Raw genomic sequence first — 21,409 nt, forward strand, 5'->3', positions numbered from 1 at the left:
AACAAAATGTCTTTGCTGAAAACAGCTAATTTACAAGCTCCCAGCGAGTTGCAATGTGTCACGTTGTGAGTTTATAGATCTGCTATTTGCGCTGAATGTTCTCCTATCATGAAATGTGCCAGAATAGAGACTCTAGGGTTCAAATGGTCAAATATCTCAGGGGGGGGGGGAAGTAGCAGAGGGTTGTAGCTGGATACTCACTCTGCATGCACAGCCCATCGGTGCAGTTCTTGGACTGGAGAACCATGCCCTCACAGTCCTTCCCCCCGTTTTTGGGTGTTGGGGCGCCGCATTCTCGCCTCCTCCAATGGGTGCACTCTGTCCCACATGTAGACCACTTACTCCACTCTGTCCATAGGCCATCAACTACCGCACACGGACGGGATGGGTGAGGGTGGGGTGAGGGCAGATGGGGAGGTGCGGGTGTACACGAGCCGGTGTATGGATGTATGAACACCAGAGAGAGGGGTAATGGAGAGACAGATAAGGGTGGGTATGGATGTATGAACACCAGAGAGAGGGGTAATGGAGAGACAGATAAGGGTGGGGATATAAGGGTGAAAACAAAATGCTGAATTTGCAGACACAGAGTCGTAGCCATGATAATATGTTTGTGTATTTTGTTTCCCTGCACCGCACCCTAAACCCTTGCTAATCCACTAATAAGTTTGTGTGTGTGACTGTGTGTGTGTGTGTGTGTGTGTGTGTGTGTGTGTTGCACAATTCTGCAGTACCTGGACAGAGAGGGTTGCACGCCAGCTTCTGGATGCCTTGGCCATCGCAGATGGCCCCTCCGTTGAGGGGTGCTGGGTTGGTGCAGCTGCGTGTGCGTTTTTGATAACCGCGGCCGCAGCGGCTGTTGCACACAGACCACTCTGTCCATGTCGACCAGCCACCATTCACTGGAACAGATGTACAGTAAGAATTAGAATGAGGCCCGCCGCCCAGATTATTCTAGCCCAGAATTCATGCTCCGAACACAGTTCACACCCAATAATCATTCACAGTAGTCTGTACTGTATGTAGTGCTAACTGGAAACATATGAGTGTTTGTGCATTTGACCCCTGGAAGTTCTAGCCAGCGGTTAGCGATGCCGCCGTGACAGTAGATGTTGTTCACACTGCTGAATTGTCCATTCAGTGAGTCCATCATAATGCCTTTCTTCCCATTCTTCCTCCCCTCCTCCATCTCCGTCAGCGTCTAAGCCCAAGGCAGAGGGACACCAGGGTTTGTGGCTGAGAACAAGTCTGTGGCATTTCGAGATGGTAGAACTGGAGGCCCTTGGAGGCTCTGAATTTCAAATCTGACATGCTTGCGGAAGAAGTCCAAAGCACGGGACTCCAAGAAGAAAAAAAAAAAGGAAAAAAAAGACTGTCTACTTTCTATCCTCCAGAGATCATAGCTCTTCCTCTCCATCTCTTTTTGTTCTGTCTGCCCCGGTCTGCACGCCTGTTCTGTTTGCATTCTTCTTGTTGTGAGTTTGGTTGGGAAGCAGTGTGCTGAAGGCAGCCTCTCTCTTCCTCACTATGTGTCACAGCATTATCCTTCAGGGCATCTCAGGCGTGCACGTGCGCATGTGTGTGTGTAAACACGCGTGTATGCGTGCGCATCACCATTTTACAGTCTACCGCAATATCACAGATTACGGGAGGGAGGCGTGACACAGCCTAGGCAGAGAAAGTGGCTAGTGGTTCATTCTCTCAAGGATGAGCTGACATCAAAGCTGTTTTCCGATACTCAGTCCTCGTAGACTGCATTAGTGAGAGGAAAAGCCTAGCAGGGACAGAGACCTCAGTCCCTAAAACCCCTAGAGTCCTTCTCTGTCTGATACAGTCTGTGGTACTACCCGCCCCCCCCCCCCCCCCCCCCCCATCCGCATACTAAACCCCCATCCAACCACACATGCTGTCCTCACATTTCAATCTATTCTACACCAACTAAAATAGATACTAAATAAACAAAAGGGGCTCTAACAATACCATGCCCCCTTCCTAATCCTTCTAATCCACAATTGCGGAACTGGAGGGAGGGAGAGCGATTTAGGGAAGCTGCTTCGAAAGAGACAGGGACGTAATGGAGAAGATGGATTTGAGACCTCTGACAGTATTGATTCATGCAAGCCTCCACCTACGTTGGCTGCATTTGTGCATGTGTGCTAAGGATATTCAGTCATTTTATCCAATGTACTGTTTTCTTTTTTGGGGAAGCCTTTTCTGCCTTTATTTGATAGTGTACAGTAGACTGACAGGAAATGCGAGAGAGAGGAGTGACACGCAGCAAAGGTCGTCGGGATTGGGAGTCGAACCCGCGACACGCTGTAGGTGATCGGACGTCAAAAATGTGAGTGTGTTTGTGGGTTTGTGTGTGCATACATGTGTGTGTGTGTGTGTACATGCAGAAGTGTGTGTTTGCACGAACAATTGCATAGTTGCAGGATGGACGACATACATTCCCGACGGGAAAGTATTTGAGTATAGGACCAACTTTAAGTTACAAATCCAATCCCACCTAATGTAGTATGAAAACGTTGTCACATATAATAAAAAGAAGGTAGCCTCCTCTTGTTTCCTCTTTCATGTCTTCCCACTAGCCTCCAGTACGTGTTGAAGTTTACCTTCACACCGGTGCTGTGCAATAACAATGAGCGCTGAAGGTTGGTGAGCCTGCGTGAAATCACAGCAGGGTTCTCTTTAAGTATACCGCTTGAAGCTGAGCCTCATCAGCACCTTACTTGCTCTTTAGCAGAAAAAGAAAATGAATATAGTTTGCACACCTTCAGGCAGGAACAAAATGGGAACATGTTACACACAGTGGGAGAGATGTGGGGATTTTCTATGCAGTCTTGTTTGTTTTGAGTCGAGCTGATACCTCAACGGATTCCAACATCACTCCTCTCAACTGGAATTGACTTGACTGTTCCCTCCTGTGACTGGGCTTCACACCAAAGCAAATAAAAATAAATGTACAAGATCCATATGTTACTGTAGGGGACGCGTTAAATCGGAGCTCTGGAGTGTGAGGGATTTGAACACTGGATTTCACTGACAGCGAATGGGGTGTTTTCTAGACAGAGACAGAGACTTTCCACACTATGCTATAGAAAGTCTGCCCTGTAAAAGTTGAAAACAGGAAGCTGTCATCTGCTGTTCAGACCCTGAACCCATCAGGACATGGTGTGCATGAAAATATTATTTTAAAATCTTTAAAATATATTTTTAAAGATTTTTCTGCTAAGCAGCTAGCTACAGTATAGCTAGACTTCGATGTGGGTTTTCCAGTAGCCTAGGACTTATATTTATGTAACTGCACAGGCCGAATGGAAGTTTGGTCGGAGGCGGGTTATCAGAATGAAGTATTCAGAAGTGTTTGAATATTGTTAGAGCCAATACATGTGTCTCGAGGGATTAGGTGTTTTCTGAACACATAAGAGTGTTTTACCGTAAACGATAACAGTGGCTGTGGTGCTGCGTCTCTTGGCAACAATATTCTTGGCCACACAGGTGTAGTTGGCGGTGTCCGAGAGACGAGCCTGTTTGATGATAAGGTTGTGGTCAATGGTGATGTAGAAGTTTCTGTCCTCTGCTGGATCAATGATCTCTTCATTCTTCAGCCACTCCACCTACGGTTGTAGAGAGAGAGAGAGAGAGAGAGAGAGAGAGAGAGAGAGAGAGAGAGAGAAAAGACCAGCGAGTCAGTGAAAGAATTAACCAGATCCCCAAAGACAGACCGCAGACAACATACTGTGACAGCCACAGCCATGTATATGCATTTTTGTCAATACAATTGTCACACTTTGTCCTAGTGTGAAGGTAGTGTGGGCCCAAAAATGGCACTGAACCAGCTCAAAAATAGTGAAAGGTACTGAAAACAAGTCTTTTGATGAACAATCAATATGTTTTTATTCACCTTGCAGAGTTCACATGAAAGAGTCGTTCCAACAAACGGCATACAAAAAAAATAAGTATATACAGCCCACTGGCCAGGTTGGCTCTATCTAGGTCTGCTCTGCACCCTGTGCAATCCTACATTGATTGCCCGGGCAGTGGCAGGTGCTCCTTATAAAGGCTAGGCCCCTCCCATGGACCAAACCAACCCTGGATTGATTCCACAATCATACCAGTGCAATTGATTCCACAATCATACCAGTATACCAGTGCATTCCCAATGTCCAGAGACATCACAATTCATAACATATTTTAGTGTCACATAATATTATAAATGATCTACATAATATGATTAAAGAGTTCTCTAAACAAACCCTCCCACTGTTGGCATGTTCCCCATACCCCACAGTAGTTGCTCCCTTCAATGAAGTCAACAATCAATTATCAATCAACAAATGCACAATAAATAATGTCAAACTAAACTCATTTTCTGCAAATTCAAACTCTGTTGGTTATCTTCAGTCTCAGTGGCAGGGTGAACTGCCACAACAATCGTCAATCAATCAAACAAACAGCCATGTTATGTCAGTTTTCCTGTATATATGTAAATCACAGCATAGTCACTTATATATTCACCATATGCTACTTTGTCATACCATGAATAGTGTAAATCTAATTTAACATTTGTGGAGTTGGTCACCTGACCAAAAGCGGTTGACAGAAACTGGTCGACATGTTCTGTTGCCCGAACAGGGGCAGAAACAAGGCCACAACCACGCTATTTACACACACTACAACTCGCTTACAATTCGCAAACCTGGCAACACTGCCCTGTGTTCATGCTGTTGTCAGAGGCCCGCCCCCGGCTCACACGTCACTATTTTCTCCGTCTCTCAGCTCGCAATCGGCAGCCATCTTGCTTTTTAGGGCTCTCGCAGGATAACAGACAGAAGGAAGGGGAGAAATTATTGGCTCACTATTTTGCTTATCACTTCTAAATCCCTGTATTTACAAAATAAAACACTCAGCGAATCCCTTAGTTAAATCAACATTGTTCATTGTCACTACTTGGATTGTGCCGAAATATTTACGTTACACGTATAGCTTTTGCTATTTTCGCCTGCCAGCCAATGCCGACTACACACGCCTGCACACACACACACACACACACACACACACACAGGAATGGCTATACGCCAGCGAGACAGCAGTGCAGCACTTATAATTTTCAGTTTCATTACATAACTGTCTTTCTCAGCGTGCGCACGTGCGCACACAACATTATTCAAGTGAAATGCGTAACGCCAATATTGGGCTCATATAGGCTACCAATACACGACGAAATAACTGACAGGAGTGACGGTGCTGTGAGTAAACTGACAACGCTTTCTGACAGAGAGAGAGAGAGAGAAAGACAGAAAGACGTGTTAGAGTAACGCGCGCGAGCGAGAGAGAGAGAACGTCAGAGAGAGAGAGAGAGGGGGGGGGGTAGGGGTGGGTCCCGAACCTCGGGACCAATCCGGTACCGAACCGAACATGCTCGAGTACCGGGTACCCATTACAATAATTACATTTCGGTTCTCTCTATCGGTTCCTGGGTGACACCCTGGCCTGCACGCACGCACATAAAACAGCTGATTATAATCAGATCATTTTACTCGGAGCGCCAGCAACAGAATGGACCGTGGTAATCGCTTCCTATTGTTGCGTTGTCACACGTCTAATAACAACAACACGGAACAATAGACTCTTAACGATCCTCGGCCATTGAAATGTTAATGCTTAAGACTGGAGCGCACGTAGACACATACATGTCCCGACCCAAACATTGAGGAGCTAAAGTAAACGTGACGTTGTTGTGATTAAACATAATGTGCCACGAAAAATAGCTGTCCATAGATGTCCAAACATGATCGCCGTCACAGTCGCAATACTTTTCAGTTGTGTGGTACTTTTATATTGATTTAACTGTAACAGAAAGTTCTATCCAGACTATCGACAGTCCCATCTCCCAGTCACGGAGCTGGGACTGACAGTACACACAGAGACGAGAGAGCAGCAGCACCAGCTAGCTGAAGCCAGGTGTTGCCAGTATAACTCTATGGCAGAAACAAGCCACCTAGGTCTATACAAAATAAGACAAAAAGAAGCAACACTGGTAATTTCTGGCCAGTGTTGCCAAATAAGCGATTAGTAAGTAATTTAATTTAATTTATAAGCGATTTGGGGATTATTTTTGTAGATTGAAAAAATATTGGGGGTCCTTTGCTCTTGGCATGGAAATGTTTGAGAACCACTGCTCTAAAACAATATTAGACAAAGTTTGAGCCACAAACACATTGCTCTCTCTCTTCTCCTTTTGTATAAATTAAATAGGCTGTTTCACCATGTTTGCGTTTTTATGAGAAATAAAAAACACTTTCTGTTATTATAATAATTTATAACCCATCCGTTACTACATGTGCAGGGCACACTACTGAGTTTAAAAACACAGCTGAAACATGAAGTGGACTCTGTCAACACCTGAAAATTCCTTCTTCCCATATTGCGCTGCAACGACACTGGGATGAGCCCGGCGAAGCCGGGCGAAATTCTAGTAGACTACAAGCTCACAACACGCATCATGGGGGCATTGTATTTAACTGTGCTTTCCCGTGCTTTTTTAACTGTTAATAAAGTATTACATCAATCAAAATTGTGACATTGCAGATCCGCTATTTTTGAGAAATTTGGCAGAAAAATTATTTGGCAGATACATTTGATCAAAGACTTTGGAAAATCTTTGATCGTCTTTAAAACAATTCACCTAAAATAGGCATGCTACTGTAGGTTGAAACTTGAAAGTGTTTAAATCATATATTTATTTTTACTCACCTAACACCCCAATATCAATCTGCGCCAGGACTACAACACAACTGTTTATGTCTCCCGCTATAAAAAGTCAATAGCTATCATGTTCTTTTTATGTCCCTCCTAGAACAAAGTAACACTTTAATAGCAGCCTTGTCAGAAAGTGGAGAAAGGAAATTCTCAGGTTTGCAAAGCATTTTCTTGTTGAGTTGTATTTCTCTAAATGATTCTGATATTAAACTCCTGGCAGTAAGGGGGCTGTTAAGAGCCTGTATTTAGCTGTAAATCACCAAGAACCTTTTTTTCAATGTAAAGGTTGGGCGTCTCAAACAAATAGAGTTCCACATGCTTCAAACTCTTTTAAAACCCTTCAGATACTTTGCATCAAGGTGTTTTCATCTCTGGTTTCCCCTTGAGAAACACACTCAGCAGTGAAGAAACACAACACAGTCAGAGCAACACAGAGCTAAAGCTAAACAGTTGAACTTCCTGTGCATTGTGCTATCTCTTGAGGAGCTGGGCCTGATGTCAGATAAGCATCGGGGAGCAGAGCTGGGGAAGATAAGCAGGATGTTTTGCTGGTCATTGTAAAGGATCTCTCTCATCATGAGAGACCATCTTCACCTTAAAGAAGTGAAGCAACAGCCCTGCGCCAAGACAAAATATTTACACGGCAGAACCCACAACTGAATTCAAATTTCAGGTACAACATACAGGTACTGAGGTACAGAAACGAGCCCTGTGTTGGCCATTGTTATAAAACTAGCGTCAGGTTGGATCTTCTGATAGATTGCGATTTGCCACACGTCTTGAGTTGCAGACCTCATTAGAATCAGTATCTGTAGTGTGTACATAGAAAAATCCTGTATTTAAAAATATGTTTTTATATAGATAAATGCAGTTAGATACATAAACAGATATCAAAGGTATAAATATTTCCATGTACAATTATCTCATCCTTAAACATTCCCCAACAACTCAATATGATGACACCCAGTTCTTGCGATAATTTCATCTTAAGAGAGGCTCAAAACAATGACAATATCAGTAAGCCGTAATGGATAGACTGTAGGCCTACTTGATTATGCTCCTTATACCAACCTGCAGCTTATGAGTGTTTTCCTCCATAAACATTTATCAGCTAAATCAATCGCACATGTCCAGGGAGTATACTGTAGGACCCCCTCCCCCTCCTTAGCACTTCTCTTTCTGAAATGAAGCCTTTCCATCGTACATATTGCAATAAAGACCTGCTTGATGCGAGTCTTAATGCATAGGAGATGAGCGCGCGCGCGCGCGCACACACACACACACACACACACACACACACACACACACACACACACACACACACACACACACACACACACACACACACACACACACACACACACACACACACACACACACACACACACACACACACACACACACACACACACACACACACACACACACACACACACACACACACACACACGCATTCCGTCTCTCTCTATCACTCACAGATTCCTTTTAGATATCATCCTCATTTCTCAGCATGATACTGCTACACAGCAAACAATTCCCCTAATCATCTGCTCAAAAGAAAAACGCGTGTTTTCACAGTCATGAAGATTACATTTCATTAGTGACTTGATTAATGAAGAAAGCTTTTGAATAATGAGTCAGTGACAACTGCATTATGGACCCCAACAGGAAACGAAATCTTAGCGGTATTAAAAAATAGAGCTGGATAGAATATATCTACGAATAAATCTCAGAATATGAAATGGGTGGCCTTCACGTCAACATAATTTTTATTTTAAATACTAACACAATTGACTTTCTTCGACATTGTTATTGCTGTGTTAAATAAATACGGCAAACACAGCCATAAGACTATTTACAAATACTGCCCGTATCTGGTTAAGAGTATAGATCTGTACAGAATTGTTGATAGTGACTTGGTTAATCATAGGAACACATTGCATAGCTGGTCCAGGTACAATATATTTTATGTATAAGGGAATTTTATGTGTGTACCAATAATTCTTATGATAACTTCATATTTTTGGAATCTGTTGAAAAAGATACAGTACGAGACATGAATGTAACAATCATGAAAGATGACAAGCATAGGACCTGTAGCCCCTTTAGCTACAGATAGCCTATGCTTTCATCCAGAGGTTATACAAGTGATGAACCCATGTCACCCAGCTAGTTCCTGCTGTTATTCCATATGAATACCAATAGGGGTGAAGGGCTACCACCCATGCATCAATCTGATGCACATTAAATTCATCCCACAAATGTAATCAGCATAATGACTGCAATGATGCCCTTGGTAATTATCAAATTCTACCAGCATAAATCAATAAGGATTACCTATGAAGCCACAGATCCACAGGGCGAGAGGCTAAATTGATTACATCTTCCAACACACACTAAAACGTATCTCCATCAATTAATTTAATGGAAAAGGCCAATTGTGTGTGCGTGCACGTGTGTGTGCATGCATGCATGAGTAATTTTTGAAATTTTCCGTTCAATTCTGTTTAGATTCAGTTAGCTTCCAGAGTGGATTTTCAAGTTTCAGTTTTGCTTTTATCGTTTTAAATAGTATGTAGTATCGTTGCTGTCCAGCAGAAACCAGCTAACATCATTTTTTAGGTTTTGTAGACTAGATTTATAATATATATCTCAATGAACACCCTTTATATATATATATATATATATATATATATATATATATATATATATATATATAAAAAAGCTATTGAACACCCTTTACGTCTGTGTGTTGGTTAAAAAAATCACACCTGTGTGAAGTGAGTGGTGCTATATGTACTGTATTGCCCCCCTCCCTGGCCTCTGCGTGCGTGTGTGTGTGTGTGTGTGTGTGTGTGTGTGTGTGTGTGTGTGTGTGTGTGTGTGTGTGAGTCGCTGCTCAACAGTGCCATGCATCCAGCGGTATTGGCGAGGTGTTGCAGCTGTCCGTGCTCAGACATACATGCACACATAGCTGCGTAATGGAGCAGAGGCACCGCTCAAAAGAAATATTGAACCAATGAAAAGTATTAAAAGGTGCTTCTGACAGAACCAGCTAACTCCATTGCACCCCTAAAAAAATATATGGTTTTCTGAAATATTTTCATTTCCTGAAAAACGAACATTTCTGAGTTATATTAGCTGGTTTCTGACAGACAGACAGACATCACAGACAGACAGACATCACAGGACACATACCGTATAGACTAAATTTGAAATTTAAATGCAAACTCAGGATTTTGTGTGTCAGTAAAGACAAGGAAGTCTGGAAAGCTCCCTTATAATTTGTCTGAAACAAAGACTTGACAATGTCTAGAAGATTGCCATTACCATCTGCCAAGAAGAACGTGAAAGAAAGTATGGAATTTATGGACAAAGTGGGTGTTTTGTCTCCAGAGTCACACCTCAGCGAACCACAGGGCTACAGGAAGTGAACTCTGTCCTGGTAATGGGGATTGACAGGTGACACAAAGAGGCCGTTATATCAATTTTGCACCAGAAAGGCTGCCTCTCAATTCAAGAGCTCATTAGAAATGGAACAAAAGAGCTTTTTAGCCCAGTTGGAAGGGTGAGTGAGAGAGGAACGAAGGGAAAGATGAGTGATGGAACCTCATGTCAGATGAAGAAAGAGGGAAAGTATGTGTGTGTGTGTGTGTGTGTGTGTGTGTGTGTGTGTGTGTGTGTGTGTGTGTGTGTGTGTGTGTTTATTTGTGTGGTGTGTGGTGTGTGTGTGTGTGGTGCGTGCATGCATGTGTGCGTGCATGCGTGGCTTTGCATGTGGCAGACTGAACAGGTCAATACCACTGGGCTGTTTATTCTGTAGACATACACAAACTCATAAAATCACCGATACTGTAAAAGCTAAGAAGTCATCTACAGTACTCCACTGTGTACGTAAAAAGAATATATTAAAATTCTTCTTATAATATAAACACTAAAAATGAAAACCAAACCAAATCGATCACTGTTAAAGCTATTGACATTAACATTAAAAGTACAGGGCAGGGCCCTGTATGAGGCGAGCAATCTAGTAAAGGGTCTTTCAGTTAGTGTGTCTGGGGCTAATCTCACATACCGCTGCATCGATCAGCACCAAATTTCACTACTACCACACACACACACACACACACACACACATACATACACACACACACACACACACACACACAATATTTAACTTGTCGGATCGACCTGAAACCTCACCCAAATATGGAGTCATACATCACACAGATTGCCATGAAGTCTGAGATCCACATGGAAGCCAAACTTTTATTAGACCTTGTCTTGTTAAAAATATGGATTTGTAGTGCTCAATTTAGATAAATCGCATTGCTTTCAGACGTTCTGCAATTCGAAACTGGCCCCTATCGTTTACCCTCGCTATGGACAACATAACAGCACTTGGACCAGCTGTACAGTATATTGGTGTTTGTTGGTTGAGATTGTTGGATGTAGATAGGTTGTGCAAGTCACAACTTGCCCTTTATGACGTATAAATGATGTTATGATGTTGTTGAATTTAGCATTTAAAAGGCAGGTCACAGCCACTATAGAAGAGAAGAGAATATAATAGATGATAATAGAACAGACCTCTTGTCCTGATTTAGAAAAATCCCTTCAAATACTATAATAGTTTTTGGATTTTTTATAGTGATGATGATGATGATGGAGAAGACAAGAGCTTCTACTCCGGAGGAAAACAGCCCTGTGTCATTTGAGACAGTCACCAGAAAGCATCTCCCTCTGCAAGGCAAGAAGGGGGAGACACAGGTGCAGGGAGTCAGGTACCCAGACGCCCACCAACTGTTTGTGGGAAACATCCCTCACGATGTGCAGAAGACACAGCTGAAGGAGGTCTTTGAGCAGTACGGGACAGTCCTGAAGCTCAGTATCAAGAGTGGTGGGAAGGCCCGTAACTTTGGCTTCGTGGCATTCAACGACTCGGGACCTGTACAGAGCATCCTCAGCAACCGGCCCATAAAGCTTCACGGTTACTGGCGTCTCAACGTTGAAGAGATGAAGACGCGCTTCACGCGCCCATACAAGGCCGCAACGATTGTCAGTGCGGCAGTGAAGGCAACAGCACAGAGACCGCCAGGAGGCCCGCCAGCTGTACATAAGGGCCCCAGGCCAGTGCGGGAAGGCAAGAAGGGGGAGGCACAGGTGTGGGGAGTCAAGTACCCTGACGCCCACCAACTGTTTGTCGGAAAGCTCCCTCACGATGTGGACGAGGCCGAGCTCAAGGAGTTCTTTGAGCAGTACGGGACAGTCCTGAAGCTCAGTATCAAGAGGGGTGGGAAGCTCCCCAACTTTGGCTTTGTGGCGTTTAATGACTCTGCACCTGTACAGAGAATCCTCAGCGAGAAGCCCATAATGTTACGTGAAGAGGCGCACCTCAATGTGGAGGAGATGAAGACGAGGGAGACACAGGTGCGGGGAGTCCGGTATCCCGATGCCCACCAACTGTTTGTTGGAAAGATCCCTCACGATGTGGACGAGGCCGAGCTCAAGGAGTACTTTGAGCAGTACGGGATAGTCCTGAAGCTCAGTATCAAGAGGGGTGGGAAGCTCCCTAACTTTGGCTTTGTGGCGTTTAATGACTCAGGCCCTGTACAGAGCATCCTCGGCAACAGGCCCATAAATTTACGGGATGACGTGCACCTCAACGTGGAGGAGATGAAGATACACTTGCCAGGCTTGGACAAGACCACAATGACTGCCAGTTTTGAACCAGAGGTGGAAGCTCAGAAGGTTTTGGAGCCCGCAGACATCCTTCTGGAGAGCCAGCCATCTGAGGAGCCCACAGAGGTGAGGCACACTCCTGTCCTCACCCCCATCACAGACCCAACGTTGATGGGTCTGTCCTCCGTTGACCCCACTCCCTCCACTTCACCCGTACAGAACATCCTCAGCACCGGGCCCATAAAGCTTTGTGGTGAGTGGCCTTTCAAAGTGGACGAGACAAAGGCGCAGCGATCAGCACGCTCAGACAAGGCTGCAATGACTGCCAGCCTTGAATCGACGGTGGAGACTCAGGAGGAGATGGAGTCTGATGTCTTTGAAATGACAGAAAACACCAGCCCAGTGTATGTCGGGAACATCCCTCACGATGAAGACCATGCTGTCGCCATGTCAGTCATATAAGCTCCCATTACACAGGCACTCGTATGACTGAACTATAATAAATTATTACAGTTCAGGAATTTAGCACATCATGCTCTTAGCCAGAGCTACTTAAAAGTGTGAGAGTAAGAATGAACTCTAGTCAACAAATAAGGTAAATAGTCAAATTAAAAGTAAAGTGCAGAAAGAACCTACAATCCTTCTAAACAATACTACAGTATCTAAATAACCTCTGTGGTCAAAAACACAAACCTAAGTAACTAAAACCTGAGAACAATATTGACCAAGATATATCTGCATAGTAAACTACCATCTATAGACAAAAGGTGAGAAGAAGGAAAACAAAGTCTGCAGTTCTGACTGCAATGGTTGGGAGCCATGAGGGAGATGAGTCTAGGATGTGTGTTTTAGAGAAGTGACGACCAGCATTCCTGTGTTAGCTAAGTGAGTGGGAAGGGTTGAAGGGTTGGATGGTGTGCCATGCTTTTGGTTGCCTTGTAGGCAACAGTGTTTTGTACGGTGTGGGCAGCAACCGGAAGCCAATCAAGGGAATGGAAATGGGAGGGAAAATATCTGCTGCTATGTGATGTCTTTACTTGCACAAGAGTCTTAACGTAGTGGAGAAGCCAAGCTTTATAGAAGAGGGTCTGTCTGTCTGTCTGTCTGTCTGTACTGTATGTCTGTCCCGTACTGTATGTCTCTAATTTAGCAAATTGCTGGACCAATTATGGCCAAATTCCCCATTGCCAGCAGGCCAAGGAAGTAACTTCCTGAATATTTTTCACATAATTTGTACTTTTTAGAACATGAATTTTATGGTCAAAGTTAATGGAGCTCGGATTGGGCTGAAACTTTTCCAAATGAAGTCATAGATCCTCAGTGAAGCCATGCCGTTATTAGACCCCCCCTTGTTCATTTGAGAATACATATTGTTTTTTCTGTTTTTGAAGTCAAGAGGCTTGTGCGATTAGACTTTATGCCTCAACAGCAGATATTGTATCCACTTACATGCACACTCACATACACATACTGTACACACAAAGACCCAGACCCCTCACACATACCCACACCCGCACAACTCAACAAACACTGCTCATTAGTGTCTGTTTGGCAGTGGAACATTCAGGGAGGGTAATTGGCACATTCTTGTCATTAACAGGGAAATTGCCACATGTCAACTGTCATAAAGTTCTGTCAAACAAGGAGACAAATGAATGACAGAGAGGCACATGAAAGAGGGAGGACGACAGACAGAATAAGAAGATGGACAATGTGACACTTGTGACAGAGACAACTAGAAATACCCCCAGTTTCAGTTTAGATCATGTCTTTCCAGATTCATAGCAGATGTAGTGATTTAAAGACTTAGAAAGACTTTAATAACATACATGCTTTGTGAGGTCACAGTGAACCTTCACCTTTGACCACCTATCTTTAATCAATTCATCATCTAGTCCAAGTGGACATTTGTGTCAAATGTCTGTCGTGGACAGACACAGTGAAAACATAATGCAGATCCAGCCACACTTGTCACAGACAGAAGCATATAAAACAGACAGGCAAGCAGTGGCCGTGGAAATGCAGACAGACACGATGAGAAAGACAGACAGACAGACAGACAGACAGACAGACGCTGAAAAAAGACACAAACATGCAGACAAACCAGGATAATTAAGTTGTTCATGGATACAATAGTGTACTCTCAATATGCAGAGAAGGAATAAAGTTCAAAGTTTGACCTCCAAAATGTCATGACAATAGTGTGACTTGTGGGGCCTTGGCCCTACAAGTAATGAGCATGTATCAAATCCCAGTATATGGTCGGACCATGTTGATAGTGGATGGATGGTAGATAGATATTGACTGATAGTGACTGAAGTACAAGGTACGTTTTTTGTTTTAGTTTTTATTTATTTTTTGTTTTTCCACTTTTCTCCTTTATGCAAATTCCACTGATGATCCCTACTGCTGGTTGGTTTTAGGAACCAATATGGTTCAACTTTTTTCTTTTTTTTATTGCCCTTAACAAGCACACTTCATGTTCTGTGTCTTAATGTCTCAATGTAAAATATGGAGGTGCTCTGTGCTCGAATGGTGGTCCACATATACTTCACCCACTACAGCCCATAGCCAGGAGGTACAATTGAGGTGATTGGTTAGTTAGTTGTTAGGTTAACCCAATATACTACCAGCATCGACGTCATGATGTAAAGAGAATACAAGAGATGTGCTGTGAAATATACTTGGTCCACTCTTTTCTCCCTATCTCTTCACTGAAACGAGCTTGTAGATCAGCTTTCGTTGAATGTCCCCCTCCGAATGGGGGGAAAGAACATCATTTTCAACTGAATAAAGTGTTGAAAAGGGACTTTTTAGACTTTTTTATTCAGTTGACAAAACTAAATGAAGGTGTTATTAGTGGTTGATGTTTGCTGCTATTCTCAACTGTTGGGTGGAAGGACCTGCCAGTCAGCTTGCTGTGTTGATGTGAGCTGTAATGCACACACCAGAAGACAACAAGTACAAATAATGTAATTTAAGGAATACTCATAAGGAATGATCAAGATATAAAAAATGTGTGGCAGCTATCCCAACAGTAAAATACACTTAGTATGTGGTCTCGTCACTATTTATTTTGTCAGCATGAGGATGCTGAACGTTTTTATTTTTGTGAAGGGATGGTATACTGAAATATGTGAGTTAATACAATATATGTATGTACTGTATATTTGGAGTTCAACTGAGGTAATGATGGTACTGTATGTATGAGTAACAAAGAGAGAGGATGTTGAATTTGTGAGAAAGGGATGGGGTAATGGATAGATTACATGTTTGTAATGATGGATGATTGTTTTAAATAAAAATACAAAAAATAAACGGGAAGAAAAAAGTCCCATTGAGGAATCATTTTAGCATCAGTGGGTATATCCAAGTACACTGAAATATATAATAAATACACGTTTGTATATACATGCCCATTGCCCATTAACAAATGGGCAATCTATTAATTAGTTACAAAGCAGTTTATTTTATTTCTCATTTTTTTGTTCATATTCTTTTGTTTATTGGACATCCGTATACACACTATACCATGCACTCACTTTTAAGCGTCAGTGCTGAGCAACAACATAGTAAGTATAGTAATACTGTATCAAAATTGAATCATATATTGACTGCAGCGGTGGACGGAGGGGTGAGGGGAGAAGGAACAGGGAGATATTTAATGTAGAATGCATACATTAAATATGAAAAATGTGACCTCTACAGAAAATGAATTATTAGGTCTACTGCTTCTTCACACTGCATATATCTCTAACTAACAACATCTCTGGTGTAATGTATTCATTTTCCCCTTCACATACTGCATATGCGTATACGGTTTTCACTGAATGACACACCTGGAGCCACGAAAGGTTACAGAATGATTATACAATAATTTGCTCTGAGACAACAAGCCATGTGTTTCTGCATCTGCTAGTAGTATTATGAGTGTAGAAATCTTGGCTACCGTATATAAATATTAATGTGCCAGAATGCACTGCCACTGGCGCGCCCTACTGTAAAATAACTCATTAGTGTTGCTGTCGGGAGGAAACCACCTAACTCCATTTTTAAGATTTTTTATTATTATTATTTTTTTTATTTTTTTTCATAAGTCAGTGCTATTGAACACCCTGTTTTGTCTGAGTATTGGTTAAAAAATATTGAACTAATGAAAAGGAATAAAAAGCACATCAGACAAAACCTCTTAACTCCATTGGACCCTCAAAATGTCTGCTAAAGCAACTAACTCCACCACCTCTCCCCCTCTCATGCAAGTAATTGACAATATATAAAGTCACAACACCAACTTTGATGATTATATTTTAAAAATATAAGTTCTTCTTAATTTCCTGAAAAATGACTATTTTTAATTTCCTTAAAAATGAACATTTTGGAGTTAGGTGGTTTCTTCCTGACAGAAGAGATATACAGTATACATGCTTCTATACTTTAATATCAATGTAAAATAATATTATGGCAAAATATTGTGATAAGAAATTCATGACGAAGCCCGTGTAATGTTTTAGATAACTTTGCTTTCTTTGAATAATCATTTCACTCTTATCAAAGCCGCATTCATTCATGATGAAAGTAAACACAAAACGTGTACTTGTACTAATAATGTCTTGCTAATTTGTTTTGGTTGATTTGTCATCTCTTAGCTGCGGGGAGAGTTTAGGGCACTACTTCTCAATGTGGGGTCCAGGAGGGTCCTTAAAATTAAGTTCCAGCGGGTTCCCCAACTAAGAACCAAATGGACAGGTCTATAACTGTGAAAATGTACAAATGGAACCAAATAGACTGTACCCAAAAAACCTTATGACAGTATTGGAGGTTAGGAGTGTGTGGGACAGGTATTGCAATGGTTCCCTCATTTCCTGGTGTCCATATAAGGACAGATAACATTGTGACTCCGACCAAGAGTAAAAAGCATCAGTCTTGCCCAGTGTTGGGCATCGTTACTTTCTAAAGTAACGTCGTTAGGTTACTGGATTACTGCCCATAAAAATAATCCCTTACCGTTACAGATTACCTTCTGAGAAAAGTAACAAGTTAGATTATTTTCCGTTATTTTCCGTTACCAGACAATTAAAACCCATTTTTTTATGCTTGCGCAAGTTGGTTACATTGTATTAGCCCTACTGCCTACCGTCAATGCGCCGCACGGCCCGGTTAAAAACGAGAATGATACACATGCATGAACTGACCATAGACAATATCCCCTTTACAACTCTCTTTATTAACGAATATATTCGCCACAATCGCCAGCCTATACACGTAGGACTGGACAGAAAGAGCTATAGTGCAGAGAGTACAGACAATACCAGACTAGGCTGTTGCGCTGCGCTCTGATGCCCTCTCCACGCCGCGCACCGTGGCCCATGAACAACAATAACAACTCCACGTGGACCCACGACGACCCACGTATGAATTAGATAGTTTATAAGAAATGGCACGGCGGCCATCCTTGCAGGCAGTGACAGTAACATAATGAGAATCCTGTAGGCTGTGTAACCTGTTCATTTTGGGGGGCATCATCAACAACAGCCTGTTGATGAATGATGAATGATAGTATGAAACTTAACAATTCATTTACTAGTACTCACCTAATGACGCCGCCACGGTGGATATACCATGTTTAACGTAATTCCGAAGTGTTTAGCCTACATTGTTTAAGTCATAGACGCATGCGGTTTTTATGAACTTTGGCTAAAAGCGTGTTGTTTTTATTATTCCACTACCACCCGGCACCACTGTCATGGTAACTGGCTACAACCGAAACAACTTCCTCTTCCTCTTCAAAATAAAAGCTGCTTGTAACAATACTTTTATTTCTTAAGTGAACTACAGGATGTAGTAGACGCAGGATGTATAGTACATGGTATAGTGGTATAGGCTTGTAAGGATAAATCACACAGGACAGAAGGCAGGAGAAATAAACTCCGCAGACAGATCGGGGCTTTATTATTTTTAAATCTTGCCAACAGAATGAACAGGGACACGTTATAGTAACGGGATTACTTTGTTGGAAATGTAACTAAGGAACTAACTACTAAATTGCAAAACTAACAAGTTACTTTATTCCGTTACCAATAAAAGTAGTCCCTTACATAACGCCGTTATTAATAGCGCCGTTACACCCAACACTGGTCTTGCCCGTAGCACTATTAGCCTACAGGAGAGAAATAGCAATGAGAGCCATCTTCAATTATTCTTCATCTTCCATGATGCAGCCATCTCTATCATCTCTGTACCGTTCAAATGCTCCAAACTTCTAAGAATAGGACTCGGGCCATGTGAGTAATGTAACCACAAAACCTTTGCTAGAACCTTTTCTCAGATACAGATACTACTGTATGCAATGCCTAGATATACAGTATCAGGGTTTCCGTAGCTTTAAGGTAATTTTAGATTCCCAAGCCACCCGATAATTTTAAATACCCAAGGCAAGCCACCAGTGGGGTTGTTTTTTGTGCAGGGGCAGAGGGTAATGAAGACCGTGCAAAGAGCCCATTCACCAACGTGATACAAGTAAAAACGGATGAAAACTCAATCTAACATGGGGAAATAACACTTGAGTAACATTATGAGGTTTGAATGATGTTCTCATAGGTGGTCTGAAGAAAAAAAGACACAGGCGAGGAAAGCCCTGTTGCCATTTGGAACGGAAATGTATGTTTTCTTAGGTCTGACTCGGCCGCTGTGAGAGTGGGAGGAGGGCAGAGGACAGAGCAGGGTGAAAACGAGCGAGCGCTATTAGATTGAATCATGGCCTTGTGCACTGGAAACCATGGCGTGATTGACGGCTGAAACACCTGAAGGGCAATCTTTGCTCCGTTGCCAAAAGGGATCAGATCTGGCCTCCTGACACCCTCTCTCCCAAGGGGAGCCTTAATGAACACACACTTCCTGTTCCACCGGGCACTCTGAAGTGCTTTTACTGTTGACACCTTCACCGCCTTCCATGTTCCGCCTCCCTGGCTCTCACCATGTCGACTGGGAGGAAACTCTGCCATTCCCCTGACAAGGTGACCCGACGAGCCGCTGGTGTACTTTAAGCCTTAACCTCCCCTGTTAAGTGGAACCGGGGCTAAAGAATCAAGTGAAGCCATTGGCATTTACACGGTATGAGAGAAAACAGGGAAACTGGATCTGCTGCACAGTTTTGCACTTAAGACGTGCTCTAACTCATGAGCTCTAACTCACTCATGAAAGTGTTGCGTCTACTTCTACGAGTGAGAGAGAGAGGACCAAGCCAAACATCCTTTGTGTTTAGTGGACTACCTCACAGTGGAACCATTGGACTTAAGCGTGACAGCGGGGTCTCTTCCCTGCAGAGCACCAATGACTCGTTACCCACGATAACGCGGCAGGACCCTGGACGACTGAGGAGATGCCTGAATTAAAATCCCGCTCCCATGGAAACAGGCTCAGCAGCTCTGGGCTCCGCCATCACCTCTGAACCCTGCCTTTCTCTCAGGGTTGTCACAAGTGCTGTGAAGTGGAGACAGAGATGGAGGCCATGGCAGAAGAAAAGAGAGCGAGAGAGGCGTGATAAAGCTGCTGCATTCTCTCACAAAGCAGATTTAAGTCTGTTTTATGAGCTCGCTGCATATTCTTGGGCGTGAAAAAAGGGCGACTGTCTGTCACTTGCGTGCGGGCGCGTTGGGGTTTAATGAAAGAGCTTCATGGAGGTAATGAATGGAAAGGTCCCTTGTGGGGCTGTTAGAAAGTTCTCCCACCCCATCTAGTCTATAGTATGTCTTTATTGTCGTCTCTCCATAGTTTTGTAGTCCTGTGTCACATAGGAGAAAAAGTTCAGAAGGCCCTTTCCACCAAATCACCTCTCCTATTCTGCCCAGAAAGAAGGAGTACATATCAATTATGCATGGCAATGGAAACATAATGTAACAATGACTTTTGGGACAGGACTGGGCAGTGTCTAATGTATTCACAACATACAACTCATTCTGATGACCGAATCCGTGTGCTATTTCGGAAACCTCACTCGCACCATTTCAGCCCTTCCAGGCCAAAGTTCCACTGGTAATGGTGGTGAACAGAGCCAACATAAATGTCTGCCGCTTGTTTGCTTTACTCTCTGTGTGTGTGTGTGCGTGTGCGTGTGCGTGTGCGTGTGTGTGTGTGTGTGTGTGTGTGTGTGCGCGCGTGCGTGCGTGCAGCTTCAAAGGGACTATCTGTACTTCAGAGAATGAATGTGTTGTGTCTGTTGTGAAAGATCTATCTTCCATAAGGGTATAGAGATAACACAGTCTCTGTTCAAAACAACTGCACTACCACCCAATATGCCTGATAGGGGAGCCTCTACACAGTCAAATCCTCAGTGTTCATTTAACTCTGAGAGAATTCTCGAGAGCTATACAGTAAATGGTTAAATGACCACAGAGGATTCATATTGTGTATGCTCAGTATCCTACTGGAAGGAGACCCCCGCACAGACCAAGGATCAGATGGAGGGATTATCTCCAAACCGGCCTTGGATTGCCTCGGGATCCCCCAGAATGAAGTTAGTAATGTTGCTCTGGAGACGGAAGTCACTGCTGGAGCAGTTGCCCCGCTACCTGACTACAGATAAGCGGTTGAAGATGAATAGATGATGGATCCTCAGCGTTCTTTTAAGAGAAGCATTATGAGGCATATTATGGAAAAAATCTATTATTCAGGCACAGTTTTTAAAGTAAAAAAAAAACTGACTATGGAACTAAATTATAATGATGACCTTTTTATGATTACTTGTTACACAATAATACACAATGCAGATCCTTCATCAAAACAGCATCAACTGTAATCCCACATTATCATTGCTATAACTGGCTGCCTTGATTGCGCAAAATGTGGCCAGAATTAGCCAAAATTGAAAGTGTGTGTTTGTGTGTATTTATGTGTGTGTGTATGTGTTTATGAGGCATTGTTTATGTACTGTACAGTATGTGCATGTATTTATGTGTGAACAACA

The 21,409-nt window shown here is 42.8% G+C and overlaps 1 protein-coding gene across 1 annotated transcript in view; it reads right to left on the reverse strand.

Moving 5' to 3' along the window:
• unc5cb (unc-5 netrin receptor Cb) overlaps positions 1–21,409 on the reverse strand; it is a 180,919-nt gene that overhangs the window by 41,537 nt on the left and 117,973 nt on the right. The window contains exons 5-7 of the mRNA XM_080756803.1: positions 3,440–3,620; positions 735–902; positions 202–366 (exon numbers count right to left, since the gene is read on the reverse strand). Coding sequence (XP_080612929.1) covers positions 202–366; positions 735–902; positions 3,440–3,620 — 514 coding nt within the window. The remainder of the gene's footprint in view (positions 1–201; positions 367–734; positions 903–3,439; positions 3,621–21,409) is intronic.

Source organism: Protomyctophum bolini, assembly GCF_963924005.1.
Source record: "Protomyctophum bolini genome assembly, chromosome: 22".
Classification (NCBI taxonomy): domain Eukaryota; kingdom Metazoa; phylum Chordata; class Actinopteri; order Myctophiformes; family Myctophidae; genus Protomyctophum; species Protomyctophum bolini.